Raw genomic sequence first — 16,177 nt, 5'->3', positions numbered from 1 at the left:
AAGAAAATGAGGAAATCAATTGATTGAATGAAAAGGGGAAGCTCACGGCTTGTTATAGATTCGACTCGCCGGATCGCTCTTTCCTTGTGTTTGTATTGGTGCTATTGTCGATGGATGGCGACGCGTGTTCAGGCTTCAGGAAAGAATCAGACGATAAAGGGAAGGCGGAGAAGTCTGCTCTCTTGTGAAGTTCTGACGAGACGTAACTTTCATGAACAACTCACCTTGATTTTGTTCAGAATTTTTCAAGAGGGAAGTGAGGGTTGGTTGCTGGTAAGGTTTTCTTTAGAGGATGTCGATAGTTATATCTAGAACCACAATGGTAAGAAAAAGAAGGAGATTGACTGTAGATTGATTACAGGAATCACGCTGATGGTGACTAAAATGAAAAGAAAGAAAAAAAAACCAGGCATCAGAGAGCACGCCAAGTGAAAGAAAAAGGTCCTGCAGAGGGTGATATAACGACACGTTTTGTGTATGCCTGAAAGGGTGAGTTGTAACACCATGACAAAATACGCACTAACTACAGTGAGTGAAGAGAGAATGAAGCAAAGGTAATCAAAAATAGTGTTCCTAAGAGTCCCATCATATCAGAGTTTCTGTCTTCTGTGGTGACCTTAGCGCGAAGAGCTTTGCTCCCAAAGAAAACTTGGCCTAGATTCATTGCCAACACCATCAGTTGGGCCGAACTATAATTAATCGGTACAACAAGGCTTTGCTCGCTTTTTTCTATTCATATCAAGTCTATAACATCGCAGAGAAATATATACAAAGTTCAAGGTTTTGAGTGTCGAGGAAATGGTCCTTGTAACAAGCGTCTTCACCTCTCATCCGAAGCAAACACTCAGATAGTGATCTCAGCAGATCCACGAATGTCGTGAGAGCTCGCGCCGACAGCAAAAGTGTACGTGCCCTTGGCAACAGCCCATTTCTGAGCAGCAGTGTCCCAGTAGCTAAGGTCACGGCGACGGACGCTGAAGTTGACATCGGCAGAATCGCCGGGCGCAACGTTGACCTTCTCGAACCCACGAAGGACGCGGGTAGGCTGGGCAGCCTCTGTCGGGAAGCTGACGTACAACTGGGCGACCTCCGAGCCCTCGACAGCACCGGTGTTCTGGATCTTGGTCTTGACGCTGACGACCTCGTCCCACAAATCAGCCTGGCCACCGGGGAACAGAGCGCCGGTGGGATACTTGGAGTCCAGAGCAGTAGCGTTGGTAGCAGTGGCATCAACCTTGCCATAGGTGAAGGAAGTGTAGCTGAGGCCGTGGCCGAAGGGGTAGCGGACAGAGACATTCTTGGCATCAAAGTAGCGGTAGTCGATGAAGACGCCCTCGGAGAACTCGCACACGGCAGTCGTGCAGATGGCGGCGGGGTAGTCGGAAGCCTTCTTGGCAATGGTGTGCGTGACCTTGGCACTGGGGTTGACGTTGCCGTATAAAACATCGGTAATGGCGTTGCCGCTCTCCTGGCCGAGGAGACCAGAGTAGAGGACCGCAGTGACGTTTTCGTTCTCGATCCAGGCGTCAAGGACACGGGGGCCAGAGGTGTTGACGATAACAACCGTGTTGTTGCAGTTCGACGCAACGGATGTGACCATGGAGTCTTGTTCGTCATCGGAGAGCTCGCTGCGGTCACCTCCCTCGCCGGAGTAGGAGTTGAGGAAGACGAGACAGACTTCGGAATTCGCAGCGTAGTTGGTGAATGAAGGGGTAGTTGCGGTTCCCTGGCCGAGGTTGCCGAGACCACCACCGCCGCCACCACCACCGCCGCCGCCGCCCATACCACCGTCGGTGCTGTTACCTCCAGATGGGAATCCTCCGCCAGTGCTGTTGCCAGTCATGCCGCCGGGAGGGCTGCCTCCAGGAGAGCCACCACCGCCCATACCGCCGGAAGAGGATGAGGTGTAGGTGTTGTTAAGGAGCCACCAGATCATGCTGTTGTCCTCAATGGCGCGGGAAGTGAGAGCGTGATAGGGGGTAACGAGATACGGGAAAGAGAGCTGGCCGGAACCAGTACCGCTGGCGAGATGGCCCTGGTAGACGTCGCTATCAGTACCCTGGACGCTGAAAGGCTGGTTAGGGCCGGCCATGGCAGGACCAGCGTGGGAGCCAAAGAGAGAGATCGTGCGGGGCTTCCTCAGGGGAAGGCCAAGTCCGGAGGCGTTGGAGTTCTTGAGCAAGACGATGGACTCTCCAGCAACCTGACGGATCAGCTTGGAGTGGTCGCCACGGACATCGCGATACTCGGTCGAGCTTGCCACCTTTGACGGCTGCTTGCCATTGTCGAGGCCAACATGGTAGTAACCGATGACGTTGCGGATGGCCATGTCGTCAAGACGCTCCTGAGTGAAGCTGCCGTTCTTGATGCCGGCGTTGAGGATGTCCTCGGTCCAGAGAGAGCTGGAGCCATAGTCGAGACCAGCGTTGGCGGAGCCGTAGGAGGTAGACTGGGAGTTGACGTCAGGGAAGACGAGGCCGACGAAACCGAGGTCCTTCTTCAGCACGCCGCTGATGAGATCCTGGTTCTCGCAGGCGAGGGTGCCGTTGACACGGGTCATGGCGCACATGACGGCCATCATGCCTGACTTGACACCGTCGGCGAACGGCCAGGAGTAGACTTCGTGGATCGTCTTGTCATCGGCGTTGGAGGTGTAGACCTCGCTCGTGGTCGCGGAGATACCGGAAGAGCGGTTGGTTTCCTGCTCGTTGAGGAGGAAGTGTCGACCTCCAGCAATGACACCTGCAGAGTTCATGCCGGAGATGGCCTTGCCCATGGCAATACCAGTGAGGTAGGGGTCGGCAGCGAAACTCTCAGGGGTTCGACCACCATAGGGCACACGGCCGAGAGGACCGGGCTCGGGGCCGTTGATGAGGTTGTAGCCCATGCCGTAAAACTCCTCTCCTACAGCTTTGAACTGCTTCTCATAGAGCTCTCGGTTCCAGCTCATGGTCAAAGCGTTGGCCATTGTGAAGCCGGAGACGTAAAACTGGTAGTTGATGCCGGAGACGCCATCCTTGTTGGCCAAGGCAGTCCAGGTAGCATTGCCAGTAACGCTCTGTCCGGTGATGATAGACACCTTTGCAGCATTGTCAAGGGTGGCAACGAATGCCTTGGCCTTTTGGTAGGCTTCATCGAAAGAGCCTAACTGAACTAATAAGAGTGTTAGAACCAAGCTTTACCGATTAATGGGTTGTAAGCTGTACCATATCCATCAGAAAGGATGGCAGAAGAGGACGTGGAAGAGTTGGAAAGAGCGGAACTGGAAGAAACGAAGGTAAGCGCTGCAAGCGCGCGGGTCGAAAGTGAAACTTTCATGAAGGGCAAAACGAATGTCAAAAAGTCTATATAGCGAAAGTCGGATGGAAACTGTTTCGTCCGAATTTCAACAATCAAGTTTCAGTCTTGTCGACCATCTTATATGTTTTCTTGGCGAGGGAGTTTCCCTCACTGCGCCGAACGCCGTTGCGCGGCCGCTGGGGCGATGAGGCCCGTTCAATCGATGAGGGATGAAGATGGCTCATGATGGCGGTGATTGAGCCCCATCATGGTGGTGTCCGGCCCGACACATGGAGCGCCACAATAAATTAAAGCTCAGGGGCAGATCTCCATATAGCCTTATCATCAGCGGCTTTTGGGACGTAGTCTGTTAAACAATCGGATTTCCCGAACAGTTCTCTTGATGAATTGTTGATTTCTTTCCGGAAAATCCGGCCTTTTGTGTGTGCGGTTGCTCTTCTGCCCACATACCGGAGCGGACATTGTTACGTGGCGACGCGTGGCGGCCCCCGTGAATGGAGTCACCCTATGATACTGTTCCCTGCAACCACCCAACGCGATATTTATGCCCGGCCAAAAGCCGTTAGAAACCAACCATTAATAGCGTAGTGAGTGTATTTTGGGTGATATTTAAAAGTCTAGGTCCGAAACTTCGATCACCTGCGGGTAGGGGTTACAGGTAATTCAAGGGCGTTTGTCCCATAAACCAAGAGATCAGGGAGTTAAACGACAGGTAAAGAGTCAATTCTTGTTTTGACTGAACGGTGACGCTCTGGAATATGAATGTGCACAACGTGTGCCTGACTTGTATATCTCATTGGACGATCAATGTAACACGCTTCTCGGACAAGATGCGATTGATAAGATTGCAGGCAAGGTAAGACAAGGGGCCAAGAACGAAGAGATGAAACCCGAGACTGAGAGCCTCTCGGAAATTTCAGAACGATCTACGCAGGGTTACCAGGATATATGGTTTCTATTACAAGTGACTATGGTATGAAGAGCCAGGGTGTTGCTAGGTTATGTAAACGCCACCGATCAGCGAACCACAGCGGCGGCATCCAATTTCGCTAAGACGCATGCAAGTTAATACAAGATCGTTACCAATGTTCGCGTATATAGAGTTTGTTACTTGTAAGATGTCTGTTGCTTTCCGATCGTTGGGGTCTCAGTCTTATTTACCCAGACTCGGTTTTCTAGGTATGTCTTTGTAGAGCATACATGATGCACTTATTGTAGAGATTTTGCATTTTCTAGCTTGTTAGAGATAACGGCAAGGTAATTATCCAGCTCAAAGAAATAAGAAAAACTGATAAAAGAAACATTAAACAAACTGATGAGGTGATTGCAAAGCCTAGTAAAGCCATTTCACTTCGGTAGAAAAAATAGTATCTCACCGAGTCCCTCACCGGGTCCTTCACCGAATCCCACCGAATGGTCCTCGGTCAGGTCGGTGAAGAAAGCGACACCTTGTTGGTCAATCGGAATGACATATGTGGGCCCAATCGCACAGGCCGTCAAGGTGCCTTAGGCGCCGCCAATTGCATCATTCCGACCGAGGAGCTCGACTAAGCCGAGCAGCTGCTTCAGGCACTTTTCGCGTTTTGGTGCATAAACGTCGTCTTCAACATCCCCGACGTTGCCGTTTTCTCAACTTCATCCCCTTGTTTTGTACGCAATAATCAACCCTCCTCTGTCTCTCTCTCTCGATCCCTTGGTCGTGGTAAGTTGCGTTAATTATTATTTCCCCCTCCCCCTCCTCATCCTTCTTATCGATAGCTCTTCGGCTTAATCCCCCCTCCTCTCTCACCCCGCTGCCGCTAACATACTTCACCAAGAATTGAGGAGGAAAATGATCGTATTGCGACGCAAGGCACGACAACGATGATAATCCGAGCCGTACAGAAGGCTCCCTTGGCCTGCCCTCGCGGCATTGGCCACACACACCTCTCTCGCCCGCCATGGCTCCCCCAGAGCCCCCGAGCTCCCATCCGCATCTTCCAGACTAGTGCCCCGTCGAGACGTGAGGAACCCAAGAACCAGACGACTACGACGACGAAGCTCGGAGATGCCCTCACAAAGACCCCAGCGAAGGCTGCCCCGACCAAGAAAGCCGCTGCCGCTGCCGATCCCCTTGCTACACCTGAAAAAAGCGCGCAGGAGCAGCGCAAGGCCGACTGGGCCATCATGAGGGAGATGTCGAGATACCTCTGGCCCAAGGACAGTTTGAGCACCAAGCTCCGTGTTGGGCTTGCTGTCTCGTTGCTGATTGGTGCCAAGGTCCTCAACGTCCAGGTGCCCTTCTACTTCAAGAGCATTGTTGATGCCATGAACATCGATGTCGGAGCTACCGGTGGCACAGCGGTGACGATAGCAGGCAGTATGATTTTGGCGTACGGCGCGACAAGGATAGGAGCCACAGTCTTCCAGGAACTTCGGAATGCCGTCTTTGCCTCTGTGGCCCAGAAGGCAATCCGTAGGGTTGCCTGCAACGTTTTCGACCATCTGCTGCGGCTGGACCTCAGCTTCCACCTGTCCAAGCAGACGGGTGGTTTGACTCGGGCGATAGATCGAGGAACCAAGGGTATCAGCTTCTTGCTGACAAGTATGGTCTTTCATATCCTCCCTACGGCTTTGGAAATCTCAATGGTCTGCGGTATCTTGACCTGGCAATATGGCGCCAAGTTCGCCGCAATCACGGTGCTTACCATGGTCGGATACACGGCTTTTACTATCTGGACGACTGCTTGGAGAACCAAGTTTAGGAGGCAGGCAAACGCCGCCGACAACAAGGCATCAACGGTGGCTGTGGACTCTTTGATCAATTACGAGGCTGTCAAGTATTTCAACAACGAGAAGTTCGAGGTCGCGAGGTATGACCAAGCACTCCAGGCATACGAGAAGAGCTCCATCAAGGTCGCTACATCCTTGGCACTTCTCAACAGTGGACAGAACATCATCTTTTCATCCGCCTTGACGGCCATGATGTACCTGGCGGCGAACGGTGTCGCACAGGGAAACCTCACGGTCGGCGACCTGGTCATGGTCAACCAGCTCGTTTTCCAGCTCTCGGTACCTCTCAACTTCCTCGGATCTGTCTACCGCGAATTGCGCCAATCCCTACTTGACATGGAGACGCTGTTCAACCTGCAAAAGGTCAACGTCTCCGTCAAGGATGAGCATAACGCCAAGCCTCTTGCCCTTTCAAAGGGTGGTGAGATCAAGTTCGAGAATGTCACCTTCGGGTACCATCCCGACAGGCCCATTCTCCGCAATCTCTCGCTGACTATCCCCGCCGGCAAGAAGGTCGCCGTTGTTGGCCCTAGCGGCTGCGGCAAGTCTACGCTCCTTCGTCTCCTGTTCCGCTCCTACGATGTCCAGTCTGGCCGCATTTTCATCGATGACCAGGACGTCCGACAGGTTCAGCTCGACTCTCTTCGCAGATCTATCGGAGTTGTGCCTCAGGACACGCCCTTGTTCAACGACACTATTGAACACAACATCCGATATGGCGACATGTCCGCTCCTCATGAGCGCGTCATTGCTGCTGCCCAGCGCGCGCGCATTCATGAAATCATTGAACGCTTCCCCGATGGGTACCAGACCAAGGTTGGAGAGCGAGGCTTGATGATCTCTGGTGGCGAGAAACAGCGCCTGGCTGTCAGCAGACTGCTTCTCAAAGATCCTCCCTTGCTCTTCTTCGATGAGGCAACTAGCGCCTTGGATACCCATACCGAGCAGGCCCTCATGCTCAACATCAACAGTATTCTTCGTGAGAAGTCGCGGACAAGCGTTTTTGTCGCGCACAGGCTGCGTACCATCTTTGACGCTGACCTGATTATCGTGCTCAAGGAGGGCAGTGTGGCCGAGATGGGCACTCACAGAGAACTAATCGACCGGGGTGGATTGTACGCCGAGCTTTGGAGTGGTAAGTCGCCTATGGTTTACCCTATTGAATGACCACTAACAAGAGAAATAGCCCAGGAGACATTGTTCAACGCCGAAGGCGAGCGCGAGGATACGGAGAACACTGAGAAGGCTACAGAAAAGACACCGACAGGTCGCTGAGGAGGTTCCATGCATTTTTTTATTAAAATACCACCAAGTTTTGAATGCGATGATTTCAGTTCACTTTCCGCGCACCTGTGACCTGGACCAGCCAGCCGAGTTCTCTCTGCAGTCTCAGATGACATTGAAAATCAGACAGCAATGCACTCGCTCGGCTAAGTAAAGATGATTCTTGTTATATGACAGACGCTCGAGACCACTCCAGGATCCTTAACTCCGCCTTTTTACAGAATATTATTCCCAAGTCGGCCTAACTAACCAATGGCCTTGTCGTACCCTATTGCTAGCTGGTTTTACCTGAAAATGAGCGGGAGTGCCTGGCGGTACGGAGTTGAAATAGATTACCGCGCGGCAAACCATACGTGACGTCTTGCCACGCTAGTTCAAGCTCAACACGCAGATCGGCGCCAACGCAAGCAACGGAACAGTAAAGCTTGTTTCTTTATGCCCCGCCAACCGATCGTGAGACAAGCTAAACGGGAAGAAGGAATCCCCCGCAGCTGGGATTGGCGATTCTGGGCGGGACGGTCTCGGGTTTGGCCAGAGAGCGAGTGACACAAAATGCGCCAACATGGAGCTTGGTGGAGGACCACCGACGTGAATGTGGGGATCAAGTCGGACTCGGAGCAATTATGGCGTTCTAGCTTTGCGTATCACCCCTGAATGGGCCGATTGTTCCCCCTGTATCACAGATGTTTGCTTAGAGTTGCGGAAACGGAACGCGAGCTGCCAGGCATTCCAAGGATTAAGCAACGCCAACTACCGCTTTCTTCTGCCGAAGTGGACCTAGACGGACGGGACGGACTGACGAACCTTTCCTGGGGGACAGCTAGCTGTGTTCCGAGAAGAAATGACTCTTGACGTGCGATCCTAGCGCTTCGTGATGAATCATGGCGCTAAGATGCATCTTCCCGGGCGGTCGGCCCCAGTTATGGGACGTGGGACGGAGAAAACCCACCCCTTTGTCTCCTCGAGTTTCGGCGGCATCCCGTCGAGTCCGAGTCGCCGACCCACATTACGGACATCAACAGCGGTCTGACGGTCCGGTAGTGATATCGTGGCCATTCGATTGCTTGGCTGGCTTTTGTGGTTTGGATGGCATTAAAAGATGCTTCGCCATCACCATCTGAACCTGGATGTGTAGGTAGTTATCAACTGACTTTGGACAAACCCGCCTCGTTCATTCATTAGTATTAGTGGTGTCGCCTTGCCATCTGATCTTTAATTCTCAAAAGACCAACCACACAGACCACCAGACGTTGCAATCCAAATAGAACGCTGCGGTATAACCAACTGACAAAAATGGCACCGATCGAAAATCCTGCTATCCCCGAGGGTTCTATTGTCGTCATCACCGGCGCCAACGGCTACATTGCCTCCCACATTGCCGATCAGTTCATCAGAGCAGGCTATGTTGTGCGCGGAACAGTTCGCAACCCCAAGAAGAGTGCCTGGCTTGTGCCTCATTTTGAAAAGGCCTATGGCAAGGGCAAGTTTGAGCTACATATCGTTCCCGATATGCAGGCTGATGGTGCCTACGACGAGGCTATCAAGGGTAAGCACCGGATTGTGGTGGAGGGATTTTTACCTTTCCCTTTTCTACTGTAACTATCTGGAGGTTGTTTTACTGAAATTTATAGGCGCCGCGGCCTTCATTCATACTGCCACCGTAATCGACTTCAATGGCGACCCGGCCGAGGTCATCGGGGGAGCCGTCAAGTGCGGCATGGTTGCGATTGAGGCGGCGTATAACGAGCCTAACATGAAGCGTTTCATTCTTACTTCGTCAGCATCGACCCTGATGCCCCTCAAGAAGGAAAACTTCTTCGCACTAAAGGGTCAGACCGTCGATGAGAACACCTACGGCCACGACGCAAAGGAGCTTGCCTGGGCACCGCCGCCGTGGGGTATCGAGCATGGTGGTGCGATTTACGGCGCCAGTAAGATGGAACAGGAGCAGAGTATCTGGAAGTACTACAAGGACAACGCATCGCGGCGTCCTGATATTGTAGTCAACTCGGGTGAGCAAAGCCAGGTTACCCGGCTAAAGAAGATGGCTGACGAGGGCATGTATAGTTGTTCCCGACTTCAACTTTGGCAGAAGTATTGACCCTGCCAACGCCGGTGGCACTTCTTCTTTTGCTCTGATCACCGAGCTTTTCGAGGGCAAGACTTTGGGCGAGCTTTGGCATCTGCCTCGTAAGTACATACCGCTTGTTTCCGTACGTGTGGTTTCTTGCAGGGGCTAACGAATCGGCTTTTGCGTCCAGATTACTTCGTCGATGTCCAGGATGACGCCGCTCTGCATCTGGCAGCTGCGATTCTTCCGGATGTCAAGGGTGAACGCATTTTCGCTTTTGCGTTCCCGATGCACTGGGACATGATCCTGGATATCCTGAGGAAGCAGAACCCGGGGAGAAAGTTCGCTGATAACTTCCACAATGACGAGTACCCGGTCACGGTAAAGCCAATTGCCCGCGCCGAGTCGCTGCTTAGGAGGATCGGAAGGGCTGGCTGGATCTCGTTGGAGGATAGCATTGCGTCGAATACCGAGCATCTCAAGGATACGAATGGCCATGCTAATTAATGGCGCTACTAACGGCGCGTGAGGTCCGAAGTGGGACCTGAGTGAGAAAAGGGCCTGAACAACTGTGATGTCGCATTTGGTGTTCAGCTGGTTATTGTAGAAAGCTGCTATGAAGTTTACGTTCGATAGCGCTCATGACCTTTGAATTTATATGTATATAGATAAGTATCAACATAGAAAGACCTCTTACAATTCATGGAATCCAACATAAGCATGAAGCGAACAACAAAGATCCAACGTAAGACTATGCTGTCTTAAGACTGTAGTGATGGCGGCGTTGAAAGGCACGGAAACACAGTGGGGGCAATCGCTGCAGTATGTTGCTTATCGCGGTCCCGATAGTGAAATACCCTCACTAACATCCTCATGCAGTCATCGCATCCCTTCCTTCGCACGTCTTACGCCGCCCGATTATATGTAAGCTTGCCCCCTTTATATCCTTGTCATGATTTCTACCTGACACGGAGCACGTCCATTTATGAACCATTCATCAACACGCCACTCACTTGGATGCCAATGATAGCTTTCAGCATTGACGCAAGTCACACATAGGTCCGACTGTTCAACTCCCTCACCATACCCGGCCGAGTCCGGCTTTCGACCCATCCATGAGTCTCCAAGAGAAGCCACTAGAAATAAGCCAGCAAGATGGTGCTGACAAGGGGCCTACCTCATCTCCTCTGAGCATTGAACTCAGCGATGATACAGCCGACGGAGGAGCAGCAAAGAAGTCTCTCGCTTTCTACCTGACATTCGTCACTGTCCTCATCAACATCTTCCTTTACGGCCTTGACGCCACTACGTTGGCAGTAGCCACCCCGGTAAGCCAACCTCAGGACATGTTCTGCACAACAGCTTAACAACTCGTTGACTAATGTCCGTTCGCCCCAGGCTATTGCGGCTGACCTGGGAGGTACATCGTTGGAGTCTTTCTGGGCCTCCATTTCGTACCTTCTCGCCGTTATTGTCATCCAGCCGTTGTATGCGGCGCTATCCGATGTCATCGGTCGCAAACCATGCCTCTTTGCCGCATATGCCTTCTTCTTTGCCGGCTCCATTGTCTTCTCGCTGGCTCGCAACATGGGTGGCGTCATTGCAGGGCGTGTTCTGCAGGGCTTGGGTGGCGGCGGCCTAGATGTTTTGAGTGAAATTATCGTCACCGACATGACCACGTTGAAGGAGCGTTCCATGTATCTCGGGCTCATGGCCATCCCTACAGCCCTCGGAAGCATCCTCGGGCCAACCGTGGGAGGTTTGTTCAGTAGTCTCGTCACATGGCGGTGGCTCGGCTGGATCAACCTCCCGTTTCTTGGGATTTCCTTCACGCTGACCGTCTTCTTTCTTCGCCTTCGACCACTCGAACACTCCCGATTGTCGCAACTCCGTCAACTGGACTGGGTTGGCATGCCTCTCTTCACTGCGGGTACCGTGCTCTTTTCTCTTCCTCTTAGCTGGGCAGGAAACCTCTACGATTGGGGCTCTTTCCGCACCCTTCTTCCTCTCTTGCTTGGAGTCGCCATACTAGCAATTTTTGCCTTCTACGAGAGCAAGCCGACATTTCCAATCATGCCGCATCGCATTTTCAAATCCAAAACAGCCTCAGCGACGTTAGCCAGCGTCTTTTTACACGGCGTTTCACTTTACTCGCTATTGCAGTGGCTACCGCTACTCTACCAGGCTGTCATGGCCAAGACCGTGCTACAGTCGGCTGTGTCACTTTTGCCCACAAGCGCCTCCTGCGTGGCGTTCGCCGTTGGCGGAGTCGCTATTGTCGGACTGGCTAATGCGGGATATCGATGGAGCATCCGGGTTTCGTGGGTATTGATAGTCGCAGGAACGGGAATCCTCGCCCTTCTTCACCACGGTTCATCGGCCTCAATCTTGCATGGACTTCCAGTCGTATGGGCGGCCGGGATTGGTCTGTTGCTCCGACTCTTGTTTCTCCCGCTACAAGCAAGCGTCGTTCGCGTTGATGATACAGGGCTGGCCATTGGGATTCTCTTGACTTTCCGGCTGCTTGGTGGTCTTGTAGGGCTTTCTATCTGCTCTACAGTGTTCAGCAGCTACTTCTCGCGATCCATCGGAGCCATTGGTGAACTTCCGCCGTCATTGGAGCATCTGCGAGATCCAGATGCGGCCGTAGCCTTCATTCCTCAGCTGAGAGTACTTGAACTGCCAGAGGAAACATTATTACCTATAATACAGGCATACCAAACTGCCATAAGAGCGATCATATACACAATGACTGGCTTTGGGGGTCTCGGACTACTGAGTTCATTCTTCATAAGCGATCTGAGCTTGCAAAAGACAGAGAGGGGACAGCAGCAGTTTGAGGGCTAAACAATCTTTGCGAAGTCGGGCATTCTAAATTCCGTTTGGATAGTCTATCTCACGGTATATTTCTCACGCTATAAGGCATTGATATATAGTAGTTTATACTCGGGGAGTCAGAGAACTCGGCCATTCAGCAAAGATATTAATATTATCCAAGCCCGTCACGGAGAAACGATCTGCTACCATGTAATTAGGCGGTGGTGGTGCCAAAATGCTCATGAGGTTTCCCAGTGCAGTTGCAATAAGGAGAAAACGTGCCCAGTAACGGTTCTGGGGCTTGTCACAAACAATTTTAATATCACAAAGGAGCTGTCATCCATTCAGATCTTCGTCCATCGTAAGCAAATTAGACATGTTCACGTGCAAATAGGGTGTCAGTGGCAAAGATGCCGTTCATGGGACGTTGCCCGGCGAGTTACGGTCGTGTTTGTCTGAATATGATCAGCAAGCTTACATACGTAAACCGCTGGGACGGTATCTCGCATTTGTAAGGTGTTTTCTCAGGCCATGTAGGGATCTGGTGTGCCTGGTTGACATTTCAAATTCAACCAGAGATCTTAAGCTTGAAATCGCATGTGGCAGCTTGTGGGCTTTGCCGCATTAACCAATGGAATGGTCCAACATTTGGGACTAGACCTAACATCGTAAGCTCATGTACCAAAGTGCATATCCCATTAAACCAATTGAATGATGATAAATGGATACTCGCCCGAACGTGTTCAAGGCTGACATCCACAAGCATCTCTCATACGACGAAACCTGACTGGGAACTAGGTTGTACCTGGAAAGGGCGGGGTTAGCTGTTGAATCAGGGCATCAATCAGCTTGATCCTCATCTGGTCGTCATCGTTTTACGGCTCCTATGGGTCAGATCGCCCACTAACTAAGAGCTTTGCTGCATATGCTTTTCCTGTTCTCGTCTGTGGCTTTGCATGCACCTCGACCAAAGCGGTAACAATCAGACCATTGCCGCGAACTAAACGGACAAAAGTCTAGCCTGAGATGCGCCATCTCTCCTTGCCGTTCCACATTTGCAGACTAACGCTTTTAGGTAAACAATTGGGACTGTGTTTGCTGCTTCACCCGTAGAGTTGACAGAGCAAATTGCACCTCGGTACGGAGGCGCATCTCAAATCCTGGGTCCGAAGGCTGAGTCGCAAGATGGCCACAACTTAATGTTTCAGGCTTTGGCTGCAGGGAAATAAAAGCAGGGCTAATGCCACAAATTGGCCTCCGCCTTTTTTCCATCATGCTAGCAACAAATGCATTCGGAATTCACCATTGAATTCCTTGTCTAGTTAGGGTCTGCTCGGCCTGTTGATTTCTTTATTACACATGAGCTCAACGTAACGGATACCACCCTTACCAGCAAGATGGCTTCTACAACCGATACATTCCCCGGTCTTCTGAAGCCGACAGCGCGTCCTTACGAATTGCCAAAGTTTAACGGCACTTTAGTGAGCCCAACTCCAAAGGACTCCGGAATGATGGATTTTAATGACTTTTCTCTAGCTCCTTATCAAGGACGGCTTTACCCTCACAACCCTACTCACCATCGGAGCCCTTATGCAAACCGTCTTGTTTCTCATTCTCCCGACAAAATATGCCATCATTCCCAGCTCTGTCCTCGCCTTGAACTCCATCATATCCACAATCGTCGGTACATATTCCAAGAAACACAATCCATACCTCAACGGTATTGTTCCCGGTGTCGTCACCGCCCAGTTTCCTGACCCCGCCACCGGAAAGATCCCAGCTATTCCTGCACGCCGTCCGCTTTTGGTTTTCCACCTCGGCCTCCGCTTCAACCATCCTCTTGGTATCCTAGCCCCTGGTCGTGAAATTGGCGAGTACTTTGATGCGATGAACAAAGACCTCAAGGACCGGGCCGACGAATACGGACTTTATCACGTCTCCAGTTGGCAGTCTATGGAGGCGGAACGTAACAACACACTGATGTTTATCTATTACTTCCGGGACATTGAGGGCCTCAACAAGTTTGCGCATGACCCCGTCCACCGTAAAGGTTGGGATTGGTACAACAGTATCAGAAAGGAGTACACTCACCTCGGCATTTTCCATGAGGCTTTCGTAACGGGCGCTCAACAGTATGAGACTATTTACGGCAACATGAAGCCCGTGTTGCTTGGTGCTGCAAGCGTGAAGTGCAAGAACGAGGAGACCAAGGAGGACGAATGGGTTAACACGTTGGTGAATGGAAATGTTGGGCCGCTTAGGAGTCAATTCCGTCGCATGGGTAAAGCAAGCGCCCAATTGACGGAATATATTGTATAGTATTCTTGAATCTTGCCATTTCTAATCGAATACCTAGGTACTTTTATTTGGTCGATTGAGGGCACACAAAAGAGTTGTCGAATGCTGCCGTATTCTTATATACTAGCATGCCATAGACTTTGACATTCGAATCGAATAGGTAATTGACTTTCCGGTTAGATATGTGCTATAGTTGCTTAGTTATCTAGCAATATTAATTATGAAGCATTCCTTACTGAAAATAAAGACTATCCCCTGCTACATAGTATAGGGCCTTCTTGGGATTTGATGGAGACCCAAAGTTGCAAATAAAGGTCGTCACGACTTTGGGTGCCTAGCCTCCAGTGGTTCTCATTGTCTCAGTCAATAGTCTTCGGTTCTCACAATTCAGCTCCCTGGGTTCATTAAGAAGACACTGTCCAGTAAAAGAAAAAATAACAGTAAACAGAACCAAATACAGACATCTATATGTAAAGTGTGTTACGAGAATTTTGATGGCAAGAGCATAGTTCATTCATTCGTATCAGTTTCGCTCGTGGTTGATTAAATGCGTCTTTCTCTGTCACCTGCTTGACAACATCCAACCATTGCATATGGTATTAAGAACAATGGTCGAAGGTTGTGTCTCTCGCAATGCTACCGAGCCCAAGTGTCCCGATGTTACGGCCAGCTATCTGACAGTAGGGTTCTGCTAACAGAAGGTACAGTAAGAGACTAACACTAGTTCGTAGAAGTCGTTCTAGTAGATCGTAAGGTTAAGGTAAGGTAATCAGTCTTACACTATAGTAACAAGGTTCTTAGTATTCATAATACTAAGAGGTAAGCTAAAAGTTATTCGAAGATAAATTACAAGTTGATTGCTAAAGAACTATCTAGAAGGCTTAAGCAGTGTTACGACCCGTAAACAAGGATAACAGCCGAACGACCCACTTGGGCGTCGGGCGGCTAGGACAGGACATTTGTACTACATGATTGATTGATTGATTTATTCCTACTCGGTTATGAAGCCGCTCTTATGCCAGCAGCTATGCCCGGAAAGCGGGGTTTGGCAGGTAGCCGAAGCGTCGACAATGAACAGCGACGCCCCACTTCGCCCTGATGTTGCATCAGGGCCAGCTATCCCCAAGCTCCCTACTATGTTCTCTATTCTGTGTGTTTGTGCCTTCTGTTGAAGAAGTGTGTTGCTCTCCTGTCTGCTTTCTCGCTTTTGTGTTGCTCTCTAGAATGCTTGTTTTGCGTCCTCCTGCTTCGGTTCAGTTGGTGCTGGTAGCACCGTATCTGGTTCTTTGTACCTACAGTCTCCCCCCAGCGCTTAGCTTTGTCTCTTTGTTTTGTCTGTATCCTCCCGGACTTGTATGTGCCGTTTTCTCAGTTGTATCTGTAAATTCTTTGTTGCCTCCTGCCGGGTTCCTATGTGGCCTCTTGTTTCTTGCCTGTTGACCACTATTGCCCTCCACCACATTGGCCCAAGGGTCTTCCACGAAGCACAATGCTCCACTGACTCCGACATGTTCGATTACTGGGTATGAGAGCTCCCGCACAGATTCCGCAGACATTGTCGCGCGTTGAAGGGACACCAATCCTTCTTCGCAAAAGGGGCGACAGGGGACCAGTCTGTCTGTGGTCTGTAGTATT

At 51.0% G+C, this 16,177-nt stretch overlaps 5 protein-coding genes across 5 annotated transcripts; 4 read left to right on the top strand and 1 right to left on the bottom strand.

The window, feature by feature from the left end:
- Positions 1–844: 844 nt before the first annotated feature.
- On the bottom strand, positions 845–3,318 carry CTRU02_206679 (periplasmic beta-glucosidase; the record flags this gene model as incomplete). The annotated part of the gene is made up of 2 exons (XM_036732034.1): positions 845–3,153; positions 3,207–3,318. 2 exons carry the CDS (start codon positions 3,316–3,318, stop codon positions 845–847), a joined length of 2,421 nt encoding a protein of 806 aa, XP_036576265.1.
- Positions 3,319–5,163: 1,845 nt separating this feature from the next.
- CTRU02_206678 (iron-sulfur clusters transporter ATM1) lies at positions 5,164–7,347 on the top strand (the record flags this gene model as incomplete). The annotated part of the gene is made up of 2 exons (XM_036732033.1): positions 5,164–7,207; positions 7,259–7,347. 2 exons carry the CDS (start codon positions 5,164–5,166, stop codon positions 7,345–7,347), a joined length of 2,133 nt encoding a protein of 710 aa, XP_036576264.1.
- A 1,302-nt stretch (positions 7,348–8,649) lies between these two features.
- Positions 8,650–9,934, top strand: CTRU02_206677 (NAD dependent epimerase/dehydratase; the record flags this gene model as incomplete). Its single annotated transcript, XM_036732032.1, has 4 exons — positions 8,650–8,902; positions 8,988–9,368; positions 9,424–9,546; positions 9,618–9,934. 4 exons carry the CDS (start codon positions 8,650–8,652, stop codon positions 9,932–9,934), a joined length of 1,074 nt encoding a protein of 357 aa, XP_036576263.1.
- Positions 9,935–10,542: 608 nt separating this feature from the next.
- CTRU02_206676 (uncharacterized protein) lies at positions 10,543–12,274 on the top strand (the record flags this gene model as incomplete). Its single annotated transcript, XM_036732031.1, has 2 exons — positions 10,543–10,755; positions 10,826–12,274. 2 exons carry the CDS (start codon positions 10,543–10,545, stop codon positions 12,272–12,274), a joined length of 1,662 nt encoding a protein of 553 aa, XP_036576262.1.
- A 1,367-nt stretch (positions 12,275–13,641) lies between these two features.
- On the top strand, positions 13,642–14,563 carry CTRU02_206675 (uncharacterized protein; the record flags this gene model as incomplete). Its single annotated transcript, XM_036732030.1, has 2 exons — positions 13,642–13,725; positions 13,781–14,563. The coding sequence occupies 2 exons, from the start codon at positions 13,642–13,644 to the stop codon at positions 14,561–14,563; spliced, it is 867 nt and encodes a 288-aa protein (XP_036576261.1).
- Between the last annotated feature and the right edge of the window lie 1,614 nt (positions 14,564–16,177).

The sequence above is a fragment of the Colletotrichum truncatum genome, assembly GCF_014235925.2.
Source record: "Colletotrichum truncatum strain CMES1059 chromosome Unknown Contig_0003, whole genome shotgun sequence".
NCBI lineage: Eukaryota > Fungi > Ascomycota > Sordariomycetes > Glomerellales > Glomerellaceae > Colletotrichum > Colletotrichum truncatum.
The sequence above is the reverse complement of the archived record's forward strand: the minus strand, read 5'-3'. Positions and strand labels throughout refer to the sequence as shown.